The sequence below is a fragment of the Thalassophryne amazonica genome, chromosome 6 (assembly GCF_902500255.1).
Source record: "Thalassophryne amazonica chromosome 6, fThaAma1.1, whole genome shotgun sequence".
NCBI classification, from domain to species: Eukaryota; Metazoa; Chordata; class Actinopteri; order Batrachoidiformes; family Batrachoididae; genus Thalassophryne; species Thalassophryne amazonica.
The window spans coordinates 19424083-19443709 of NC_047108.1; the positions used below are offsets into that span (position 1 = coordinate 19424083).

General features: G+C 46.1%; 1 protein-coding gene across 1 annotated transcript in view; it reads left to right on the top strand.

Moving 5' to 3' along the window:
- Window positions 1-19627, top strand: part of slc6a8 (solute carrier family 6 member 8) — a 180193-nt gene that overhangs the window by 42461 nt on the left and 118105 nt on the right. The window contains exon 2 of the mRNA XM_034171870.1: window positions 3042-3173. Within this exon, the coding sequence (XP_034027761.1) occupies window positions 3042-3173 (132 nt within the window). The remainder of the gene's footprint in view (window positions 1-3041; window positions 3174-19627) is intronic.

Below are 19627 nucleotides of genomic sequence, written 5' to 3' on the forward strand. Positions count from 1 at the left end.
ACCAGACGTGCGGTTCTGTGACATGTCAATCATTTGGGGTGGCACCTGGGGTGTCCAGTCAGCTTTCAGAGGGGTCCAGTGCCACCTTGGCCTCCCCTCTAGCTCCGCCCATGCCAGGAAGTGTTCAACATTTGATGTTTCCTGTGGACTCAAAATTTGGCACTTTGTGTTTCAGTCTCAAATTGACACTGAATTCCTGCAAGATCCCACAAGATCTCCTCTATTGTCAATCTGGGAACTGTCAATCCAGGAGGTGTTCAACATTTGACATTTCCTGTTTCACTGTGAACTCAACATTTGGCACTTCCTGTTTGGGACTCAGTGTAGCATGAGCGAGCTTTGTGACGCTTCGCTTGTTAATATACAATGCAGTGATCTCCACACATGTAGGTTGAGCCAACATATGTGATCGATTAGGCAAAGACAAAACAAAAATAATAATAATACAGGAGGGGAAAAAAAAATGAAATGAAAGTAATCATGATCTGAGAATTGCTTTAATATTCATGTGCAGTGTGCACTTCAATGGGAATAAACTGGAAATTAATTCTTGTGACACCTGTCAATTTCAGGTGTAACTGAATGAGCATTCCTGGTGAAATGAATGTTGAATGTGGCACATAATGTAACAATCAGTGTAGTCTTTTCCAAAAATTCCACTTCTTTAAACTCTTCTGTACATTTTGAACCCTTGTCTATTTGTGCATCCAGATATACAACAACAGGCAGTTTCAGTGGATAAATAAACTGGATACATACACAGATCGCTTAAAAGCACATGCGAATTTGGCCCCAAGATGGCACCACGAGTCACGTGACCATGGATTTTTTTTTTTTTTTTTTTTTTTTTTGGCTCATCATGTCATGTTTTTCTTTAAAAAACTGTTGAGGTCGAAGGTTCTAAAAACATTCTAGACTCACACACCATTCCAACTCATTGCTTAATTTGTTGCCACCCTGAAAAATGTCAGCTACCTATTTTATAAACACGACCCAATCTAGAGGTCGTAGATCCCCACGGGCAACACACTTGTATTCTATAATTCTCTAAAAAAGTATTTTTTTTAAATAGGAGGAAGCAAACATATTTTAGAATCATAAAGAACCAAAGGAGGGTGTCTTTAATTAGACCTCTGCAGACATTCTCATGTGATTTTCATCTTTTGTGGTAAAAAGTGATTTTGATGGGCACTAAGTGATGAGAGGAGAGACACAGGCATCACCAGATGACTTGTTGCTGTGGCAACTGATGTCAGTGAAGATGATGATGATGAAGCTTGTCCATCCCTGGCCACCGTCATTAGCCCAGTGACTTACCGCGGATGAGCCGTCTTATCTCTCTGTTTGCAGCCGCAGCACTATTTCTGTGTCTCACTTACAACATGACTCAAAGCTTGTGCACATTGTGTCAGGTGACACGTGCACTCCAGGTGAATTTTCGTTTATGTCAGAGGGTCCATGGGAACATCCACCTGCAGTGCAGCAGATACCAGCAAAATATCTCAGAGGAATCTTTCAAATGGGGATTAACTAAAAACTTAAAAAACGACTGACCACTTGAATTTTCAATAGGCAGCCAGGTCGGGGGTCAATGATGAATTACACAGGGGTCAAAATTTAAAAATGCTCCAATCATATTGAAAACTACACTACATTATTTGTCTGATCATAAAGATTCCAAAAACGTATAATTTGGACAATCTGTGACTGAATGTTATGGGGTAAAAACAGCAAGAATGGTGACAAAGGTTAATTTCAGTTTGTACAGGGGTCAAAGGTTAAAGCTGCTCCAAGTTTGGTAAAAAGTGATGCAAATTATTGGTTGAGTTAATAGGGTTTTAAGAAGGAACAGTTTGAGTCACGTGGTGAGGTACTGGGAAATGACTGCACTATAGAAGAGCTCCTAACCCCTGTCAACATTACCGGTACTTAAGAAAAATAACTTGGAACATCTCCTACCACCATCTTACTTAACGCTGGTGAACATTTTCATTGAGACAAAGCAAGATTGTGTCCAAAATATGACGACCAGCCAGAAAAAAAAAACAAAGTGTGCAGACTCAGCTGCCAGCTGTTGCTATCGGAGAAGCTAACCCAGCTAGTCCTGCTAGCCAAGAAGAAGACCAGAAAACTGATATAAATGGCTTGTTTGCTGAGATTACCAAGGTGGGGGCGACATTGAATGGGGTTGCGAGTGATGTAACTCTAATCAAGTCCGACACAACGGAACTTAAGAGCACTGTGAGTGCTATTAAAACAAGGCTAACAGAGGCCAAAATGCCACTTTCAGAAATAAAGGAATTTCAGTGTTGTTTTTTCTGCAAATCAATGAACTGAGATATTTGAGTGAACGATTCTGGACCTCGTCCTCCACTAAAGGACGGATCTGTGGGTTCGACCTGCATCATGGAAGCCAGATCAGGCCTCGGAACAGTGTGACTCCATGTGGCTGACATGTATGGACCAAACATGAGCTCAGGGTCACGTCACAAAGACCTCAGAAAATATTGACATTGCACATGTTGTCATTCTAATTTGTTTGGACTCGGTGCTGCAGGTTGGACTCGGTTCGACTCAGATGGACTCAGTGCTGAGGCTGAACACGGTGCTGCAGGTTGAACACGGTGCTGCAGGTTGAACACGGTGCTGCAGGTTGGACTTGGTTGGACTTTGTGCTGCAGGTTGGTCTTGGTTGGACTTGGCTGGACTCGGTGCTGCAGGTTGAACTCGGTTGGACTCTGCTGCAGGTTGGTTTTGGAGGGTCTTGGTTGGACTCGGCTGGACTCGGTGCTGCAGGTTGGTCTTGATTGGACTCTGTTGAACTCGGTCCTACAGGTTGAACTCGGTTGGACTCGGTGCTGCAGGTTGGACTCGGTTGGACTCTGTGCTCCAGGTTGGTCTTGATTGGAATCTGTTGAACTCAGTGCTGCAGGTTGAACTCGGTTGGACTCGGTGCTGCAGGTTGGGAGTTCAGGTGCCTAAATGTTGCGTAATGTGTTTATGAGACGTCTGACCAATCAGTTGCATCTCGTCTCCTGCAGGCGTCTTCTTGATCCCGTACCTGGTGTTTGTCTTTGTCGGAGGAATCCCCATCTTCTTCCTGGAGATCTCTCTGGGACAGTTCATGAAAGCTGGAAGCACCAAAGTGTGGAACATCGCACCGCTTTTTAAAGGTTCGACACCCAGCACACAACCAAACAGCTGTTTACCCTCTTCTACCCAGAATCCTCTTTGTTGTCTGGTAACATTTAAAAGCATCAGTTGGACACTTTCACTGTTTGGACAACAGATCATTTACTGACTCAGAGATCCACACCGTCCTCAGTCCATGAGCAAGGCAGTAACCTGAAGCAGAGCAGACTCAAATACAACCCCAATTCCAATGAAGTTGGGACGTTGTGTAAGATGTAAATAAAAACAGAATACAATGATTTGAAAATCCTCTTCAACGCATATTAAATTGAATACACCACAAAGACAAGATATTTAATCTTAAACTGATAAACTTTATTGTTTTTGTGCAAATATTTGCTCATTTTGAAATGGATGCCTGCAACATGTTTCAAAAAAGTTGGGACAGGGCAACAAAAGACTGGGAAAATTGATGAATGTTCAAAGAACACCTAAATGGAAACAGGTGAGTGTCATGATTGGGTATAAAAGGAGCATCCCCAAAAGGCTCAGCCGTTCACAAGCAAAGATGGGGCGAGGATCACCACTTTGAACAACTGCATGAAAAAAATAGTCCAATGGTTTAAGAACAATGTTTCTCAACGTTCAATTGCAAGGAATTTAGGGATTCCGTCATCTACAGTCCATAATATAATCAGAAGATTCAGACAATCTGGAGAACTTTCTACACGTAAGCGGCAAGGCTGAAAACCAACATTGAATGCCCGTGACCTTCGATCCCTCAGGCAGCACTGCATTAAAAACCAACATCTTTGTGTAAAGGCTCTTACCGTGTGGGCTCAGGAACACTTCAGAAAACCATTGTCAGTTAACACAGTTCGCTGCTACATCTACAAGTGCAAGTTAAAACTCCACCATGCAAAGTGAAAACCATACATCAACAACATTCAGAAATGACTTCGCCTTCTCTGGGCCCAAGCTCATTTGAAATGGACAGACGCAAAGTGGAAAAGTGTGCTGTGGTCTGATGAGTCCACATTTCAAATTGTTTTTGGAAATCATGGACTATGTGTCCTCCGGACAAAAGAGAAAAAAGACCATCCAGATTGTTACCAGCACAAAGTTCAAATGCCAGCATCTGTGATGGTATGGGTGTTGGGAAAGTGTAGTGACACGGACCCACAACAGGGGGCGCAAATGAACGGTCAATAGATGAGCCAAAAAGTAACAATTTAATGTTGTGAATGTGCACAACGAACATACAGACAATTACAGAATATCATAACAGTCAATACACAGAGGTGACGTGTGGGCAGGCTCGAGGATAGAAGACGTCTGTCCTGAGAAGAGCCGGAACCACACGATTTCTGCCGCCCCAGAACCTGGTGAATACTGGAGCCGCCAAGTCCCGAATTCCCAGGTGATCACCGTCCCAGACTGTCGGATCTGGTACTGCTGGCGAAGAACAAAGACAGTCAAGTGTGGGTGTGTGTACACCTAGTAACAACAACGGTGGGAATGCCACCTCCACCTCTCATTCAATATGTTGCAGCGGTCTCAGCTGAAAAGGAGCGCCGTCTTGCACAGCCTCCTCACAAACGACCGGTTCTCCTGCAAATTCTCACAATAACAGAGTTACAAATCTCACAAAAAGGCTGAGAGTATTACCTCCTATGAAGTATGATATCTCGGCAACGAGGTGGAGATGATGTCTGGTCTTTATGGAGTGAGATGATGTTGAGTAGATGGGTGACAGCTGTCAAGAGGTAATGAGCGACAGCTGTCACCCCCGGCTGTGTCCATGGCGGCAGCGCCCTCTCGTGACTGAAGCCCGCACTTCAGGCAGGGCGCCCTCTGGTGGTGGGCCAGCAGTACCTCATCTTCTGGCGGCCCACACAACAATGGGGGTGTGTTAGTGCCCATGACATGGGCAACTTACACATCTGTGATTTCACCATCAATGCTGAAAGGTACATCCAGGTTTTGGAGCAACACATGCTGCCATCCAAGCAACGTCTTTTTCAGGGACGTCCCTGCTTATTTCAGTAAGACAATGCCAAGACACATTCTGCACAGTGTGGCTTCGTAGTAAAACAGTGCAGGTACTAGACTGGCCTGCCTGCAGTCCAGACCTGTAGCCCATTGAAATGTGCAGCGCATTATGAAGCGCAAAATAGAAGGAAAGGTGATGTAACACAGTGGTAAACATACCACTGTCCCAGCTTGTTTGAAACGTGTTGCAGGCATCCATTTCAAAATGAGCAAATATTTGCACAAGAACAATAAAGTTTATCAGTTTGAACATTAAATATCTTGTCTTTGTAGTGTAATCAGTTGAATATAGGATGGAGGATATATGATAAGAGGATTTGCAAATCATTGTATTCTGTTTTTATTTACATTTTTCACAACGTCCCAACTTCATTGGAATTGGGGTTGTACACCAGAACAAACACTGGTGGATACCGACTGAGGGTTCAAATCTAGGTTCCAGTTTGCGAGAAGGCACATGGTAGACCCGAGCTCCTTTGTGCCATGAGGCACCAGACAGACGTTTTCTAAACCTCTGAGTCCTCCAGGGTCGTCTGGCTGTTCTGGTGGCTTCCCTCACCTAGTCTCCTTTTACTGCACAGTCACTGAGGGAAAACTTTTCAAAGTCATCTGGCTGCAGTTAATTAAGACTTTTACTTTTATTTTTTTCTGTCCAAATCATTGGGGACGTCCTCGTCTTAACGGCTGTCACACGGCACAGTCATCGACTTCTCAACGTGTCTTTACGTGGACTGTGAGACGCGGCTAAAGTCTCAAAGTGAAGGTTTAGGTTCTGTCCTCATTTTGTTTATTTATGGTCCAAATGTTTTTGTTTCGTCTCCATGTTATTTATTTTATTTATTTTTGTCACATTATTGGTCAGTGATTCTTTTAAGAATAAGAGAATTTTTTTTCTCGCTTTAATTTTCTTTGTGTTGAATGATTCAGACGGACTGTTTGATGTCCTCGTCATTGGGATTCCACCTGTAAACCGGATTAATCTGGATGCGATAAACTGTGATTGTGGTGAAATGCACAGACACTCACTCTTATCTCATCCAGATGTCTGATAACAGACACATAAAGGAAAGCGGTTATGTAACTCTGTGACTTTACTTTGAAGGAAGTCACCTTCAGTCGGAGCTCCGCCCACATTATTACACAGACACACCCCCTCTGACACACCAGCAGGTCAACATTCGATTCCCACCTGTGGTCTTTCTGTGTGGAGTTTGTATGTTCTCCCCGTGTTTGTGTGGGTTACCTCCGGATGCTCCGGCTTCCTCCCACATCCAGAGACATGCAGGTTCAGTGACCCTCACATCACCCCGCCCCTCATACATTGACCTAACCCTAACCCCGCCGCTCGCCCAGTGATCTAACCTTCCCCAATGACCTGACCTTCCCCAATGACCTAACCCTGTCCCTCGCCCAGTGATCTAACCTTGCCCAGTGACATAACCCTAACCCCGCCGCTCGCCCATTGATCTAACCTTCCCCAATGATCTAACCCTGTCCCTCGCCCAGTGATCTAACCTTGGCCAATGACCTAACCCTAACCCCGCCGCTCGCCCAGTGATCTAACCTTCCCCAATGACCTAACCCTGTCCCTCGCCCAGTGATCCAACCTTGCCCAGTGACGTAACCCTAACCCCGCCACTCGCCCAGTGATCTAACCTTCCCCAATGACCTAACCCTGTCCCTCGCCCAGTGATCTACCTAACCCTGTCCCTCGCCCAGTGATCTAACCTTGCCCAGTGATGTAACCCTAACCCAACCTATCGCCCAGTGACCACTGAGAGAGGCTACACCCTGTGACCCTTAATTGGAAAAAGCAGCTTCAAAAATTGAATGAATGATGAGAAATAAAGTTCTCAAACAAGCTTTGAAGTCGAGCCCCGCGCTGGACTATTGTCTTCATCCTGCTCCCACTGAATTTCAGACGATTATAAGTCTGTCAGCTGCTGCAGTTATTTTGAAATAAATGCAAAATGTGTGTTTTAGCAGTAAAATTTACATTGCTTTTTAAAGTGGTTTCCTGCATCACAAAATCATGTTGTTCATTTTTATTATTGAATATCAGCAGCTGCCTACAGATACTAAGATTCAAAGTCAAAGTGAACTTTATTGTCAGTCAGGTCATATGACAGTAAAGACACAGAAGATGGAAACTGTGTTTCCCCAAAAATCTAGTGTGCAAATATTAATTTAACACACAACATACAACATAAGAGAAAGTACTGCACAGAGACATCAACAAATACACAGACAGACAGACAGTCTGGTAGTGCGGTAGGCTGGTAGTGTGGTAATCTGGTAGTGTGGTAGCCAGGTAGTGTGGTAGTTTGGTATTGGGGTAGTCAGGCAGTGTGGTTGTGTGGTAGGCTGGTAGTGCGGTAGGCTGGTAGTGCAGTAGTCTGGTAGTGTGGTAGACAGGGAATCTGGTAGTGCGGTTGTGTGGTAGTCTGGTAGTGCAGTAGTCTGGTAGTGTGGTAGTCAGGGAATCTGGTAGTGCGGTAGACTGGTTGTGCGGTAGACTGGTAGTGTGGTAGGCTGGTAGTGCGGTAATCTGGTAGTGTGGTTGTGTGGTAGACTGGTAGTGCAGTAGTGTGGCTGTGTGGTAGTCTGGTAGTTTGTCTTCATCACATGCTGCATTCATGCTTGCCAGATGGTAGGAGGGTGACCCGTTCATGTGCTGGGTGGGCGGGGTCTTTGTCTTTGATGATTTTGATGGCTCTCTGGCAGCAATGGGAGGTTGGGCTGATCCGGTGATCTTCTCTGCTGTCCTCACCACCCTCTGCAGGACTTTCTGGTCAGCAGCAGGGCAGCTGCCGTACGAGACTCTGAGGCTGCTGGTGAGGATCACGGTGATGGCGGTGGGGGGTGAGCTCTCCTCAACCTGTGAAGATGGTTGAGGTGTTGCAGTGCCTTCTTCACTCGGGTGGTGGTGTTGGTTGTCCATGTCAAGTCATGTGCCCCAGGAACTCGGGGCTCCATATCAGCACCGCCACTGATGGGGAGTAAAGGATTGCAGCTTCATCATCAGTGAAGCAGAAAAATAGAGGATTTGAGACCAGAGGATCCCCGGTTCAAATCCCCATCAGACCAGAAAATCACCAATGTGCCCTTAAGCAAGGTCTTTAATCTGTGTGTGTGTGTGTGTGTGTGTGTGTGTGGTACAGAAATGTTTGAAATGTGAATGTTTTAAAAAAGAAGAAGAAATGTTGCTTTGATTGTTGAAATGGTGATGAACCTGGTGACCTTCTCTGAGGTTAAAGGTCAGGCGTTGACTCTTTGAGATTGCTGTTGTTCATAAATTCATAAATTTTGATTGTCAGCTGGACTTTGTTGATAAGGAGAGCTTCTCTGCTGCGTTCAGATTTCTGCTTTGTGATGATTAACCTTCCTCATAAAATCTGTTTGTTTTTGAACCTTGCATATGTAAATGTTTCAGATGTTCAGCTACTCTCCTCTTTCCATTTTCTGCCATTTTTGTTTGTTTGTTATTTGAGGCGGTGATGTTTTATTGTCACATCACTTTAATACTCTTTAATGAGTATACTTTACACTTTAATACTTTAACGAGTCAAAGTATCTCCTGGCTCCGCCCCTTTATTAAGATCTGCTGGTTTCTCTTCTGGGTCAAACCCGGAACACTTGGACTGAGTTTTGTCAAAGTTGGATCTTTTCATCTGCTGCATCCAGTAATGATTGGATAAAGATGTGCTTGCCCCACACTGTCAGCTCAAACCAGATTATGTCCACATAATAATAATAATGACTTGGATTTCTATAGCGCCTTTCATGATACCCAAGGTCGCTTTACAAGAGTGGGAGGAGGAAGAGAGCAAGAGAGAAGAGATGTGTTTTGAGGTGCTTTTGGAACTGTGTCAGAGAAGTGGCAGAACGGATGAGAGGGGGCAGGCTGTTCCAGAGGGTAGGGGCAGTTACATAGAAAGCCCTATCTCCAAAGTGTTATGTGTCGACGCGGATTGAGGAGCGAACCTGCGTCAGACAGAACCCAGCGCTAAAAATAACCAGAAAGCGGTTCCAACAACAAAAACAATTTATTTTTCACCTGTGCCTAAATAAAATGTACAAAACCAAAACCAACATCCTTCTGGAGGAGTGACTGTTGGCACGCTCTCCAGTGCCCGCAAGGAGAGAAGTCCGGCGCTCCTGGACCCACTACCACCAGACAAACACCCCCCAGGTGGACACGACAAACTGACTCTCTGTGAAGCAAAGAAGAGGTGAGGTAAGTCAGCAGTTACAACAATATCTTTCAAAAGACACACGCTATCAGCAACACATTCAGGTCTGTACTTTTTATCTTTATGCAAATGAGCAGCTTCTCACAACAAGTGGAGGATCACTTATCCTGCACGCCACAGCAGTGAGAAGCAAACTGCACAATTCTCATCACAATTCAAGTATACTATGTAACAAAACACCAAGTTACTATCAACAATTAGTCAAATACTTAATTACCTTTAATGTGTGCTGACAGCATGTGTCCTCACCCTTCCTTGCTTCACGGGCTCGATGTGTCAAACCCAGGTGCGGTCCTCAGCGTCTCACAAACGAACATCACAAGGTCGAGTTCCCGGCAGTTCTGCTTGAATCACACATGCCTTAAAAGCAGAACGCCATCCAATTATCTGCTTCAGCTGAAAGTCTTTAAGGTTGCATGTGAGCACCAGTCACAGGTGCTTCACATGATGTTGATGAGGGTGAGGATTCTTCAGCCAGCACCTTCTCCACAGACAAATCAGTTTCCATGCCACCTGAGGAGCAAAGAAAATAAAAGAACACCAAAACATCCAGCCACACCCCCCAACACACAACAGTACCCCCCCATCAACGGGAAGCCTCCCGGCGACCGAACAGACCAGGCCCGAGAACAGCACCTCCCTCCGGGGTCCACGTCAGGAAGTAGACAGCACCGCGCTCCCAAGGTCCACCACAGACAGCAGGACAGGCACCGCAGCTGGAAGGCCGGCTGGAATCAACAAAAGCCCCAAAACATACCCCAACACACAGAAAAAAAACATAAAACCCACCCAAAACCTCCCCAGGGGACCGTCCCATCAAACCCCGGGAAGAAAAGAAAAACTCCCAAACGCCAAAACCCAACACAGCCCCACAAACACAATACAAACAGAAATGCATAAAAGAAAAATAACAAACAACCCCCCCAGAATGACCTGCAGAGTCCAACCCCCCCCAGAAGGCCTTCATCGCCAGTTCCAGGAGGAACAGCCAGAACCATGATCCCACACAGGTCCCCAGGTATACATGGAGCAAAACGGCGCCCCCCAGGGGACCGTACCATCAACCCCAGGAGGTACCCTCCCCACAACCCCGGAACCCCAGACCCGGTCACACTTGGCCAGTTGGCCCCAAGCCAATTCCCCCCCAGAGGACCGTCCCATCAACCCTGGAGGTGGAACCCGGAAGGAAACAGAACAAAATCAAACATCAACCCCCGGAGGACTACCAAAAACTACCCCGGGGGGATATAAAACGACTGTAAACCCTGTTACCCTCCCCGGCACCTCGAAAGACCCCAGGTCCCTCCCAGAGCCTTCGGCGGCTCAATTTTGGTGAACGGCTCAAAATATCAAGCCGGAGAAGGGAACAGAAAAAAACTAACCCAGCTCCAACCCCAAGGCGCAGCAGACAACCGGAAATACGTCCGGTGCCCCAACTCGACCATACCCCAGCCTCTCGGGAGGGGTGGAACTACCGAAATGGCGAACGGCAACAGATCGGCCCACCCCTCCGACTGAGGTAAGTCTCCGCTGCACCACACCCCGGCAACACCAATGACGAACGGTACAAAGGCTCACCGAGGCTGGAGTGGAACCAGGCCCTAACCAAACCAAAAAAAAACGCCTCTAACACCCCCCCCCCTAGGTGCAGAGGTCTTCTGAGAATGCTCAGCGTGACCAACCTGCACCACCCCACCACCCACAAGACAAACGGTCTTGGGGCAAGTGAGGTTGGGGTTAGGGATGTAGAGAAATAAAAAACAACAAAATAAAACGACCCAACAACCCAAACAGAAAATACCTAAAAACACATAAAAAATTAATAATGACGTGAGCTCAGGCGGACTTCCAACCGCCTAACAGTCACTTCACCAGATACGCCTCTGACTCCCCATACAATTGTAACCCCTATTTAAGGAAAAAACATTTACCCGTGCTAGATTTTTTTTTAATTTTTTTTTTATGTGTGTTATGTTGCCTGTCCCGGAACACTTGGAGACACGTCACCATTATTTCTCTTGACGTTTACATGTCGGGGCAATACAGTAATCTCTGCTCGTCCGAGCTGCATGGGCTCGTCAACAGGAGGAGCCAGAGGTCCCGTCGGAGGAGCCTCAGTGGGGCAAAGAAGAGGCAGCCCAGATCTGTGTCGGGGAAAGCCCCGAGATGAAAAAACCCGCTCTGATGGGCGTCCTCTCTTGCGTCCACGCTCCTTCATCCAATCATCTAGATGAATCACCAACGATATTAGCTCATCTAATTTGTTTGGCTCGTCACGGACTACCAGCTCGTCTTTCAATGACTCACCCAACCCATCTACAAATACGCCTCGTAAAACTGCGGCATTCCAACCTGTGGGTGACGGAGTTATCGGCACCGGTATCGATAGTGCCGCAGCTGGAGCAGCAGGAAGTAGAACGGCTTGCGCTGCAAGCGCCGTAACACGGGCGTCTGTTTGTTTAATTTGGTTCGCGAGATGCTGTAATTGCTCCCGTATGTTCTCCAAGTGTTCTTGAACTTTTTCGACAAAAGGAACCGCTTTTGCCGCTGGGTCCATTATGGAATGGCCGGGAACTACTGTTATGTGTCGACGCGGATTGAGGAGCGAACCTGCGTCAGACAGAACCCAGCGCTAAAAATAACCAGAAAGCGGTTCCAACAACAAAAACAATTTATTTTTCACCTGTGCCTAAATAAAATGTACAAAACCAAAACCAACGTCCTTCTGGAGGAGTGACTGTTGGCACGCTCTCCAGCGCCCGCAAGGAGAGAAGTCCGGTGCTCCTGGACCCACTACCACCAGACAAACACCCCCCAGGTGGACACGACAAACTGACTCTCTGTAAAGCAAAGAAGATGTGAGGTAAGTCAGCAGTTACAACAATATCTTTCAAAAGACACACGCTATCAGCAACACATTCAGGTCTGTACTTTTTATCTTTATGCAAATGAGCATCTTCTCACAACAAGTGGAGGATCACTTATCCTGCACGCCACAGCAGTGAGAAGCAAACTACACAATTCTCATCACAATTCAAGTATACTATGTAACAAAACACCAAGTTACTATCAACAATTAGTCAAATACTTAATTACCTTTAATGTGTGCTGACAGCATGTGTCCTCACCCTTCCTTGCTTCACGGGCTCGATGTGTCAAACCCAGGTGCGGTCCTCAGCGTCTCACAAACGAACATCACAAGGTCGAGTTCCCGGCAGTTCTGCTTGAATCACACATGCCTTAAAAGCAGAACGCCATCCAATTATCTGCTTCAGCTGAAAGTCTTTAAGGTTGCATGTGAGCACCAGTCACAGGTGCTTCACATGATGTTGATGAGGGTGAGGATTCTTCAGCCAGCACCTTCTCCACAGACAAATCAGTTTCCATGCCACCTGAGGAGCAAAGAAAAGAAAAGAACACCAAAACATCCAGCCACACCCCCCAACACACAACACAAAGGTTCTGAGTCTCGTGCGGGGAGTGGAGAGTAGGTCCTTGCTGGCAGAGTGCAGGGGCTGTGACTGGGAGTAGGGGTGAAGAAGGTCGTGATGTACCTGGGTGCCAGTGAATGGAGTGATTTGTAGGTAAGGAGTTGGATTTTGTAGTTGATGCGTTCTTTGACTGGGAGACAGTGGAGTTTCTTGAGGATGGGGGTGATGTGCTACCAGGACTTGGTGTGAGTTAGCACCCTGGCAGCTGAGTTCTGGACATACTGCAATCTGTCTAGGGCCTTGTGGGCAGCCCAGACAGAACACCATTGCAGTAGTCCAAACGGGAGATGATGAAGGCATGGATGAGTGTTTTGGTGACTGAGTGGGTAAGTGATGGCCGGAGTCTTGAAATGTTGCGCAAGTGGAAGAAGGTAGATTTGGTGATGCTCTTGTTATGGGAACTGAATGAGAGTGTTGAGTCCAGAATATCCAGGTTCCGCACTTGGGATGTTGGAGAAGTGGTGGAGCCATCAATGACCAGGGTAAGGTCTCCAACCTTCTTGATCAGTGGCTGTTAACCGAGACCTGGCTGTTATTGGAGACCTGGCTGTCATCGGAGACCTAGCTGTTAACCGAGACCTGGCTGTCATCGGAGACCTGGCTGTCATCGGAGACCTGGCTGTCATCGGAGACCTGGCTGTCATCGGAGACCTGGCTGTCATCGGAGACCTGGCTAAGCCACTTGTTCCTACCTCTCGCTGCCATGTGGTCACGTCCTCGACATTGGGAGAATTTGCTGCTGCCTTCATGGACTCTCAGTTTTATGCCATGAATGGACGAATGTCTCTGTTGCTGTCAGAAAACATCCTCTCTTTTTTCCACTCCACATGCTCAGTGATTCAAGTCTCTGTTGGCCCTTTTCACTGCAAATCCAGTAAATCAAGATCCGAGTCCTGATTAAATGCCTCAACCTGTGCCTTCAGAAAACGCTGCAGACAGGCGGGAAAAAGGTGGAAAAAGGACAAACTACAGGTGTCTCTGGGTATTCTGAGGGACAGTCTAATGGACTACCAGAAGGCTGTGAAGGAGACAAAATCTTAATATCGGTTTCGTATTATTTCCAGCAGTTGTCCTTGTCCCAGAGTGTTGTTTCAGACTATAAAGTCAGTTGTAAACCTGTGTCCCTCTGTTCTGAAGGACGCTACAACCATCAGCGGTGGGCACAGTTCTGCTAACCGCTAATTAGCTAAGCTAATTTTTTCATTAGCGTATTTGCTTTTCAGCTACCTTTGAAAACCATCTGCGGACCAATTAGCTTCCACTAAATTTAGTTACGCTAACTTCCAGTCCCCAAACATTTTTTGCTAGCATAGTGAGTAAAGCTTAACAGTCAAAAATGTTTGCAAACCCTAAAATCATACATCAAACTCTGGAGTGATGGTGTTTTGTGGTACCTGAACCCAGAATGAGGAACACGTTAACTCCTTATTTACAGACTGTTTCTGACCCAGAACTTTTTAAATTAAAGGTCAAGATGACATTTTGTTTTGTTTTTTACAATTTTATCTCTATTGTATGTTTTATTTTTTATTCTTGTGTGTTTTTTAAGAGCTGACGTAACGTGAATTTCTCCTTTGTGAGATCAATAAAGTTTATCTTATCTTATTGCCCTCATTTCCCAAATGCTTATTGAGTGTTGTTAGAAGGAAAGGTGATGTAACACAGTGGTAAACATACCACTGTCCCAGCTTGTTTGAAACATGTTGCAGGCATCCATTTCAAAATGAGCAAATATTTGCACAAGAACAATAAAGTTTATCAGTTTGAACATTAAATATCTTGTCTTTGTGGTGTAATCAGTTGAATATAGGATGGAGGATATATGATAAGAGGATTTTCAAATCATTGTATTCTGTTTTTATTTACATTTTTCACAACGTCCCAACTTCATTGGAATTGGGGTTGTACACCAGAACAAACACTGATGGATACCGACTGAGGGTTCAAATCTAGGTTCCAGTTTGCGAGAAGGCACATGGTAGACCCGAGCTCCTTTGTGCCATGAGGCACCAGACAGACGTTCTCTAAACCTCTGAGTCCTCCAGGGTCGTCTGGCTGTTCTGGTGGCTTCCCTCACCTAGTCTCCTTTTACTGCACAGTCACTGAGGGAAAACTTTTCAAAGTCATCTGGCTGCAATTAATAAAGACTTTTATTTTTATTTTTTTTGTCCAAATCATTGGGGACGTCCTCGTCTTAACGGCTGTCACACGGCACAGTCATCGACGTCTCAACGTGTCTTTACGTGGACTGTGAGACGCGGCTAAAGTCTCAAAGTGAACCATCTTTAGGTTCTGTCTTCATTTAGTTTATTTATGGTCCAAATGTTTTTGTTTCGTCTCCATGTTATTTATTTTATTTATTTTTGTTACATTATTGGTCAGTGATTCTTTTTTAAGAATAAGAGAATTTTTTTTCTCGCTTTAATTTTCTTTGTGTTAAATGATTCAGACGGACTGTTTGATGTCCTCGTCATCGGGATTCGACCTGTAAACCGGATTAATCTGGATGCGATAAACTGTGATCGTGGTGAAATGCACAGACACTCACTCTTATCTCATCCAGATGTCTGATAACAGACACATAAAGGAAAGTGGTTATGTAACTCTGTGACTTTACTTTGAAGGAAGTCACCTTCAGTCGGAGCTCCGCCCACATTATTACACAGACACACACCCTCTGACACACCAGCAGGTCAACATGCTTTAGATCAATAAATGAAGTTCCAGCTGGAGTCAACAATCACTCAGTTCATTTTATTCATTGAACATGGGCGGCACGGTGGATTAGTGGTTAGTGGTTGTTGCCTCACAGCAAGAAGGTCATGGGTTCGATTCCCACCTGTGGTCTTTCTGTGTGGAGTTTGTATGTTCTCCCCGTGTTTGTGTGGGTTACCTCCGGATGCTCCGGCTTCCTCCCACATCCAGAGACATGCAGGTTCAGTGACCCTCACATCACCCCGCCCCTCGCCCCTCATCCATTGACCTAACCCTAACCCCGCCGCTCGCCCAGTGATCTAACCTTTCCCAATGACCTAACCCTAACCCCGCCGCTCGCCCAGTGATCTAACCTTTCCCAATGACCTAACCCTAACCCCGCCGCTCGCCCAGTGATCTAACCTTCTCCAATGACCTAACCCTGTCCCTCACCCAGTGATCTAACCCTAACCCCGCCGCTCGCCCAGTGATCTAACCTTCCCCAATGACCTAACCCTGTCCCTCACCCAGTGATCTAATCCTAAGCCCGCCGCTCACCCAGTGACCTAACCTTGCCCAATGACCTAACCCTGTCCCTCACCCTGTGATCTAACCCTAACCCCGCCGCTCACCCAGTGACCTAACCTTGCCCAATGACCTAACCCTAACCCCGCCGCTCGCCCAGTGATCTAACCTTCCCCAATGACCTAACCCTGTCCCTCGCCCAGTGATCCAACTTTGCCCAGTGACGTAACCCTAACCCCGCCGCTTGCCCAGTGATCTAACCTTCCCCAATGACCTAACCCTGTCCCTCGCCCAGTGATCTAACCTTGCCCAGTGATGTAACCCTAACCCAACCTATCGCCCAGTGACCACTGAGAGAGGCTACACCCTGTGACCCTTAATTGGAAAAAGCAGCTTCAAAAAATGAATGAATGATGAGAAATAAAGTTCTCAAACAAGCTTTGAAGTCGAGCCCCGCGCTGGACTATTGTCTTCATCCTGCTCCCACTGAATTTCAGACGATTATAAGTCTGTCAGCTGCTGCAGTTATTTTGAAATAAATGCAAAATGTGTTTTAGCAGTAAAATTTACATTGCTTTTTAAAGTGGTTTCCTGCATCACAAAATCATGTTTATTTTTATTATTGAATATCAGCAGCTGCCTACAGATACTAAGATACTAAGATTCAAAGTCAAAGTGAACATTATTGTCAGTCAGGTCATATGACAGTAAAGACACAGAAGATGGAAACTGTGTTTCCCCAAAAATCTAGTGTGCAAATATTAATTTAACACACAACATACAACATAAGAGAAAGTACTGCACAGAGACATCAACAAATACACAGACAGACTGTGTGGTAGTCTGGTAGTGCAGTAGTGCGGTAGTGTGGTAGGCTGGTAGTGTGGTAATCTGGTAGTGCGGTAGTCTGGTAGTGCGGTTGTGTGGTAAGTTGGTAGTGTGGGAGGCTGGTTGTGTGGTAGGTTGGCAGTGTGGTAGTCAGGTAGTGTGGCAGTGTGGTAGGCTGGTAGTCTGGTAGTGCGGTAGTCTGGTAATGCAGTAGTCTGGTAGTGTGGTAGTCAGGGAATCTGGTAGTGCGGTAGTCTGGTAGTGCGGCTGTGTAGACTGGTAGTGCGGTAGTCTGATAGTGTGGTAGTGCGGTAGTCCGGTAGTGCGGTAGTCTGGTAGTGTGGTAGTCAGGGAATCTGGTAGTGCGGTAGTCTGGTAGTGCGGTTGTGTGGTAGTGCGGTTGTGTGGTAATCTGGTAGTGCAGTTGTGTGGTAGGCTGGTAGTCTGGTAGTGCGGCTGTGTAGTCTGGTAGTGCGGTAGTCTGATAGTGCAGTAGTCTGGTAGTGTGGTAGTGCGGTAGTCCGGTAGTGCAGTAGTCTGGTAGTGTGGTAGTCAGGGAATCTGGTAGTGCGGTAGTGTGGTAGTCTGGTAGCGCGGTAGTCTGGCAATGTGGTAGTCAGGTAGTGTGGCTGTGTGGTAGTGTGGCTGTGTGGTAGTTTGGTAGTCTGGTAGTGCGGTTGTGTGGTAGGCTGGTAGTGTGGTAATCTGGTAGTGCAGTTGTGTGGTAGGTTGGTAGTGTGGGAGGCTGGTAGTGTGGTAGTCAGGTAGTGTGGTAGTCAGGTAGTGTGGTAGTCAGGCAGTGTGGTAGTCAGGCAGTGTGGTAGTCAGGCAGTGCGGTAGTCTGGTAGTGCAGTAGTCTGGTAGTGCGGTAGTGCGGTAGTCTGGTAGTGCGGTAGTCTGATAGTGTGGTAGTGCGGTAGCCCGGTAGTGCAGTAGTCTGGTAGTGTGGTAGTCAGGGAATCTGGTAGTGCGGTAGTGTGGTAGTCTGGTAGTGCGGTAGTCTGGCAATGTGGTAGTCAGGTAGTGTGGTAGTCTGGTAGTGTGGCTGTGTGGTAGTCTGGTAGTGTGGCTGTGTGGTAGTCTGGTAGTGTGGTAGTCTGTCTTCATCACATGCTGCATTCATGCTTGCCAGATGGTAGGAGGGTGACCCGTTCATGGTTGTCCATGTCAAGTCATGTGCCCCAGGAACTCGGGGCTCCATATCAGCACTGCCACTGATGGGGAGTAAAGGATTGCAGCTTCATCATCAGTGAAGCAGAAAAATAAAGAGGATTTGAGACCAGAGGATCCCCGGTTCAAATCCCCATCAGACCAGAAAATCACCAATGTGCCCTTAAGCAAGGTCTTTAATCTGTGTGTGTGTGGTACAGAAATGTTTGGATGTTTGAAATGTGAATGTTTTAAAAAAGAAAATAAAATAAAAAAGAAATGTTGCTTTGATTGTTGAAATGGTGATGAACCTGGTGACCTTCTCTGAGGTTAAAGGTCAGGCGTTGACTCTTTGAGATTGCTGTTGGTCATAAATTCATAAATTTTGATTGTCAGCTGGACTTTGTTGATAAGGAGAGCTTCTCTGCAGCGTTCAGATTTCTGCTTTGTGATGATTAACCTTCCTCATAAAATCTGTTTGTTTTTGAACCTTGCATATGTAAATGTTTCAGATGTTCAGCTACTCTCCTCTTTCCATTTTCTGCCATTTTTGTTTGTTTGTTATTTGAGGCGGTGATGTTTTATTGTCACATCACTTTAATACTCTTTAATGAGTATACTTTACACTTTAATACTTTAACGAGTCAAAGTATCTCCTGGCTCCGCCCCTTTATTAAGATCTGCTGGTTTCTCTTCTGGGTCAAACCCGGAACACTTGGACTGAGTTTTGTCAAAGTTGGATCTTTTCATCTGCTGCATCCAGTAATGATTGAATAAAGATGTGCTTGCCCCACACTGTCAGCTCAAACCAGATTATGTCCACATAATAATAATAATAATAATAATAATAATAATGACTTGGATTTCTATAGCGCAATTCATGATACCCAAGGTCGCTTTACAAGAGTGGGAGGAGGAAGAGAGCAAGAGAGAAGAGATGTGTTTTGAGGTGCTTTTGGAACTGTGTCAGAGAAGTGGCAGAACGGATGAGAGGGGGCAGGCTGTTCCAGAGGGTAGGGGCAGTTACATAGAAAGCCCTATCTCCAAAGGTTCTGAGTCTGGTGCGGGGAGTGGAGAGTAGGTCCTTGCTGGCAGAGTGCAGGGGCTGTGACTGGGAGTAGGGGTGAAGAAGGTCGTGATGTACCTGGGTGCCAGTGAATGGAGTGATTTGTAAGTAAGGAGTTGGATTTTGTAGTTGATCCGTTCTTTGACTGGGAGACAGTGGAGTTTCTTGAGGATGGGGGTGATGTGCTACCAGGACTTGGTGTGAGTTAGCACCCTGGCAGCTGAGTTCTGGACATACTGCAATCTGTCTAGGGCCTTGTTGGGCAGCCCAGACAGAACACCATTGCAGTAGTCCAAACGGGAGATGATGAAGGCATGGATGAGTGTTTTGGTGACTGAGTGGGTAAGTGATGGCCGGAGTCTTGAAATGTTGCGCAAGTGGAAGAAGGTAGATTTGGTGATGTGCTTATGGGAACTGAATGAGAGTGTTGAGTCCAG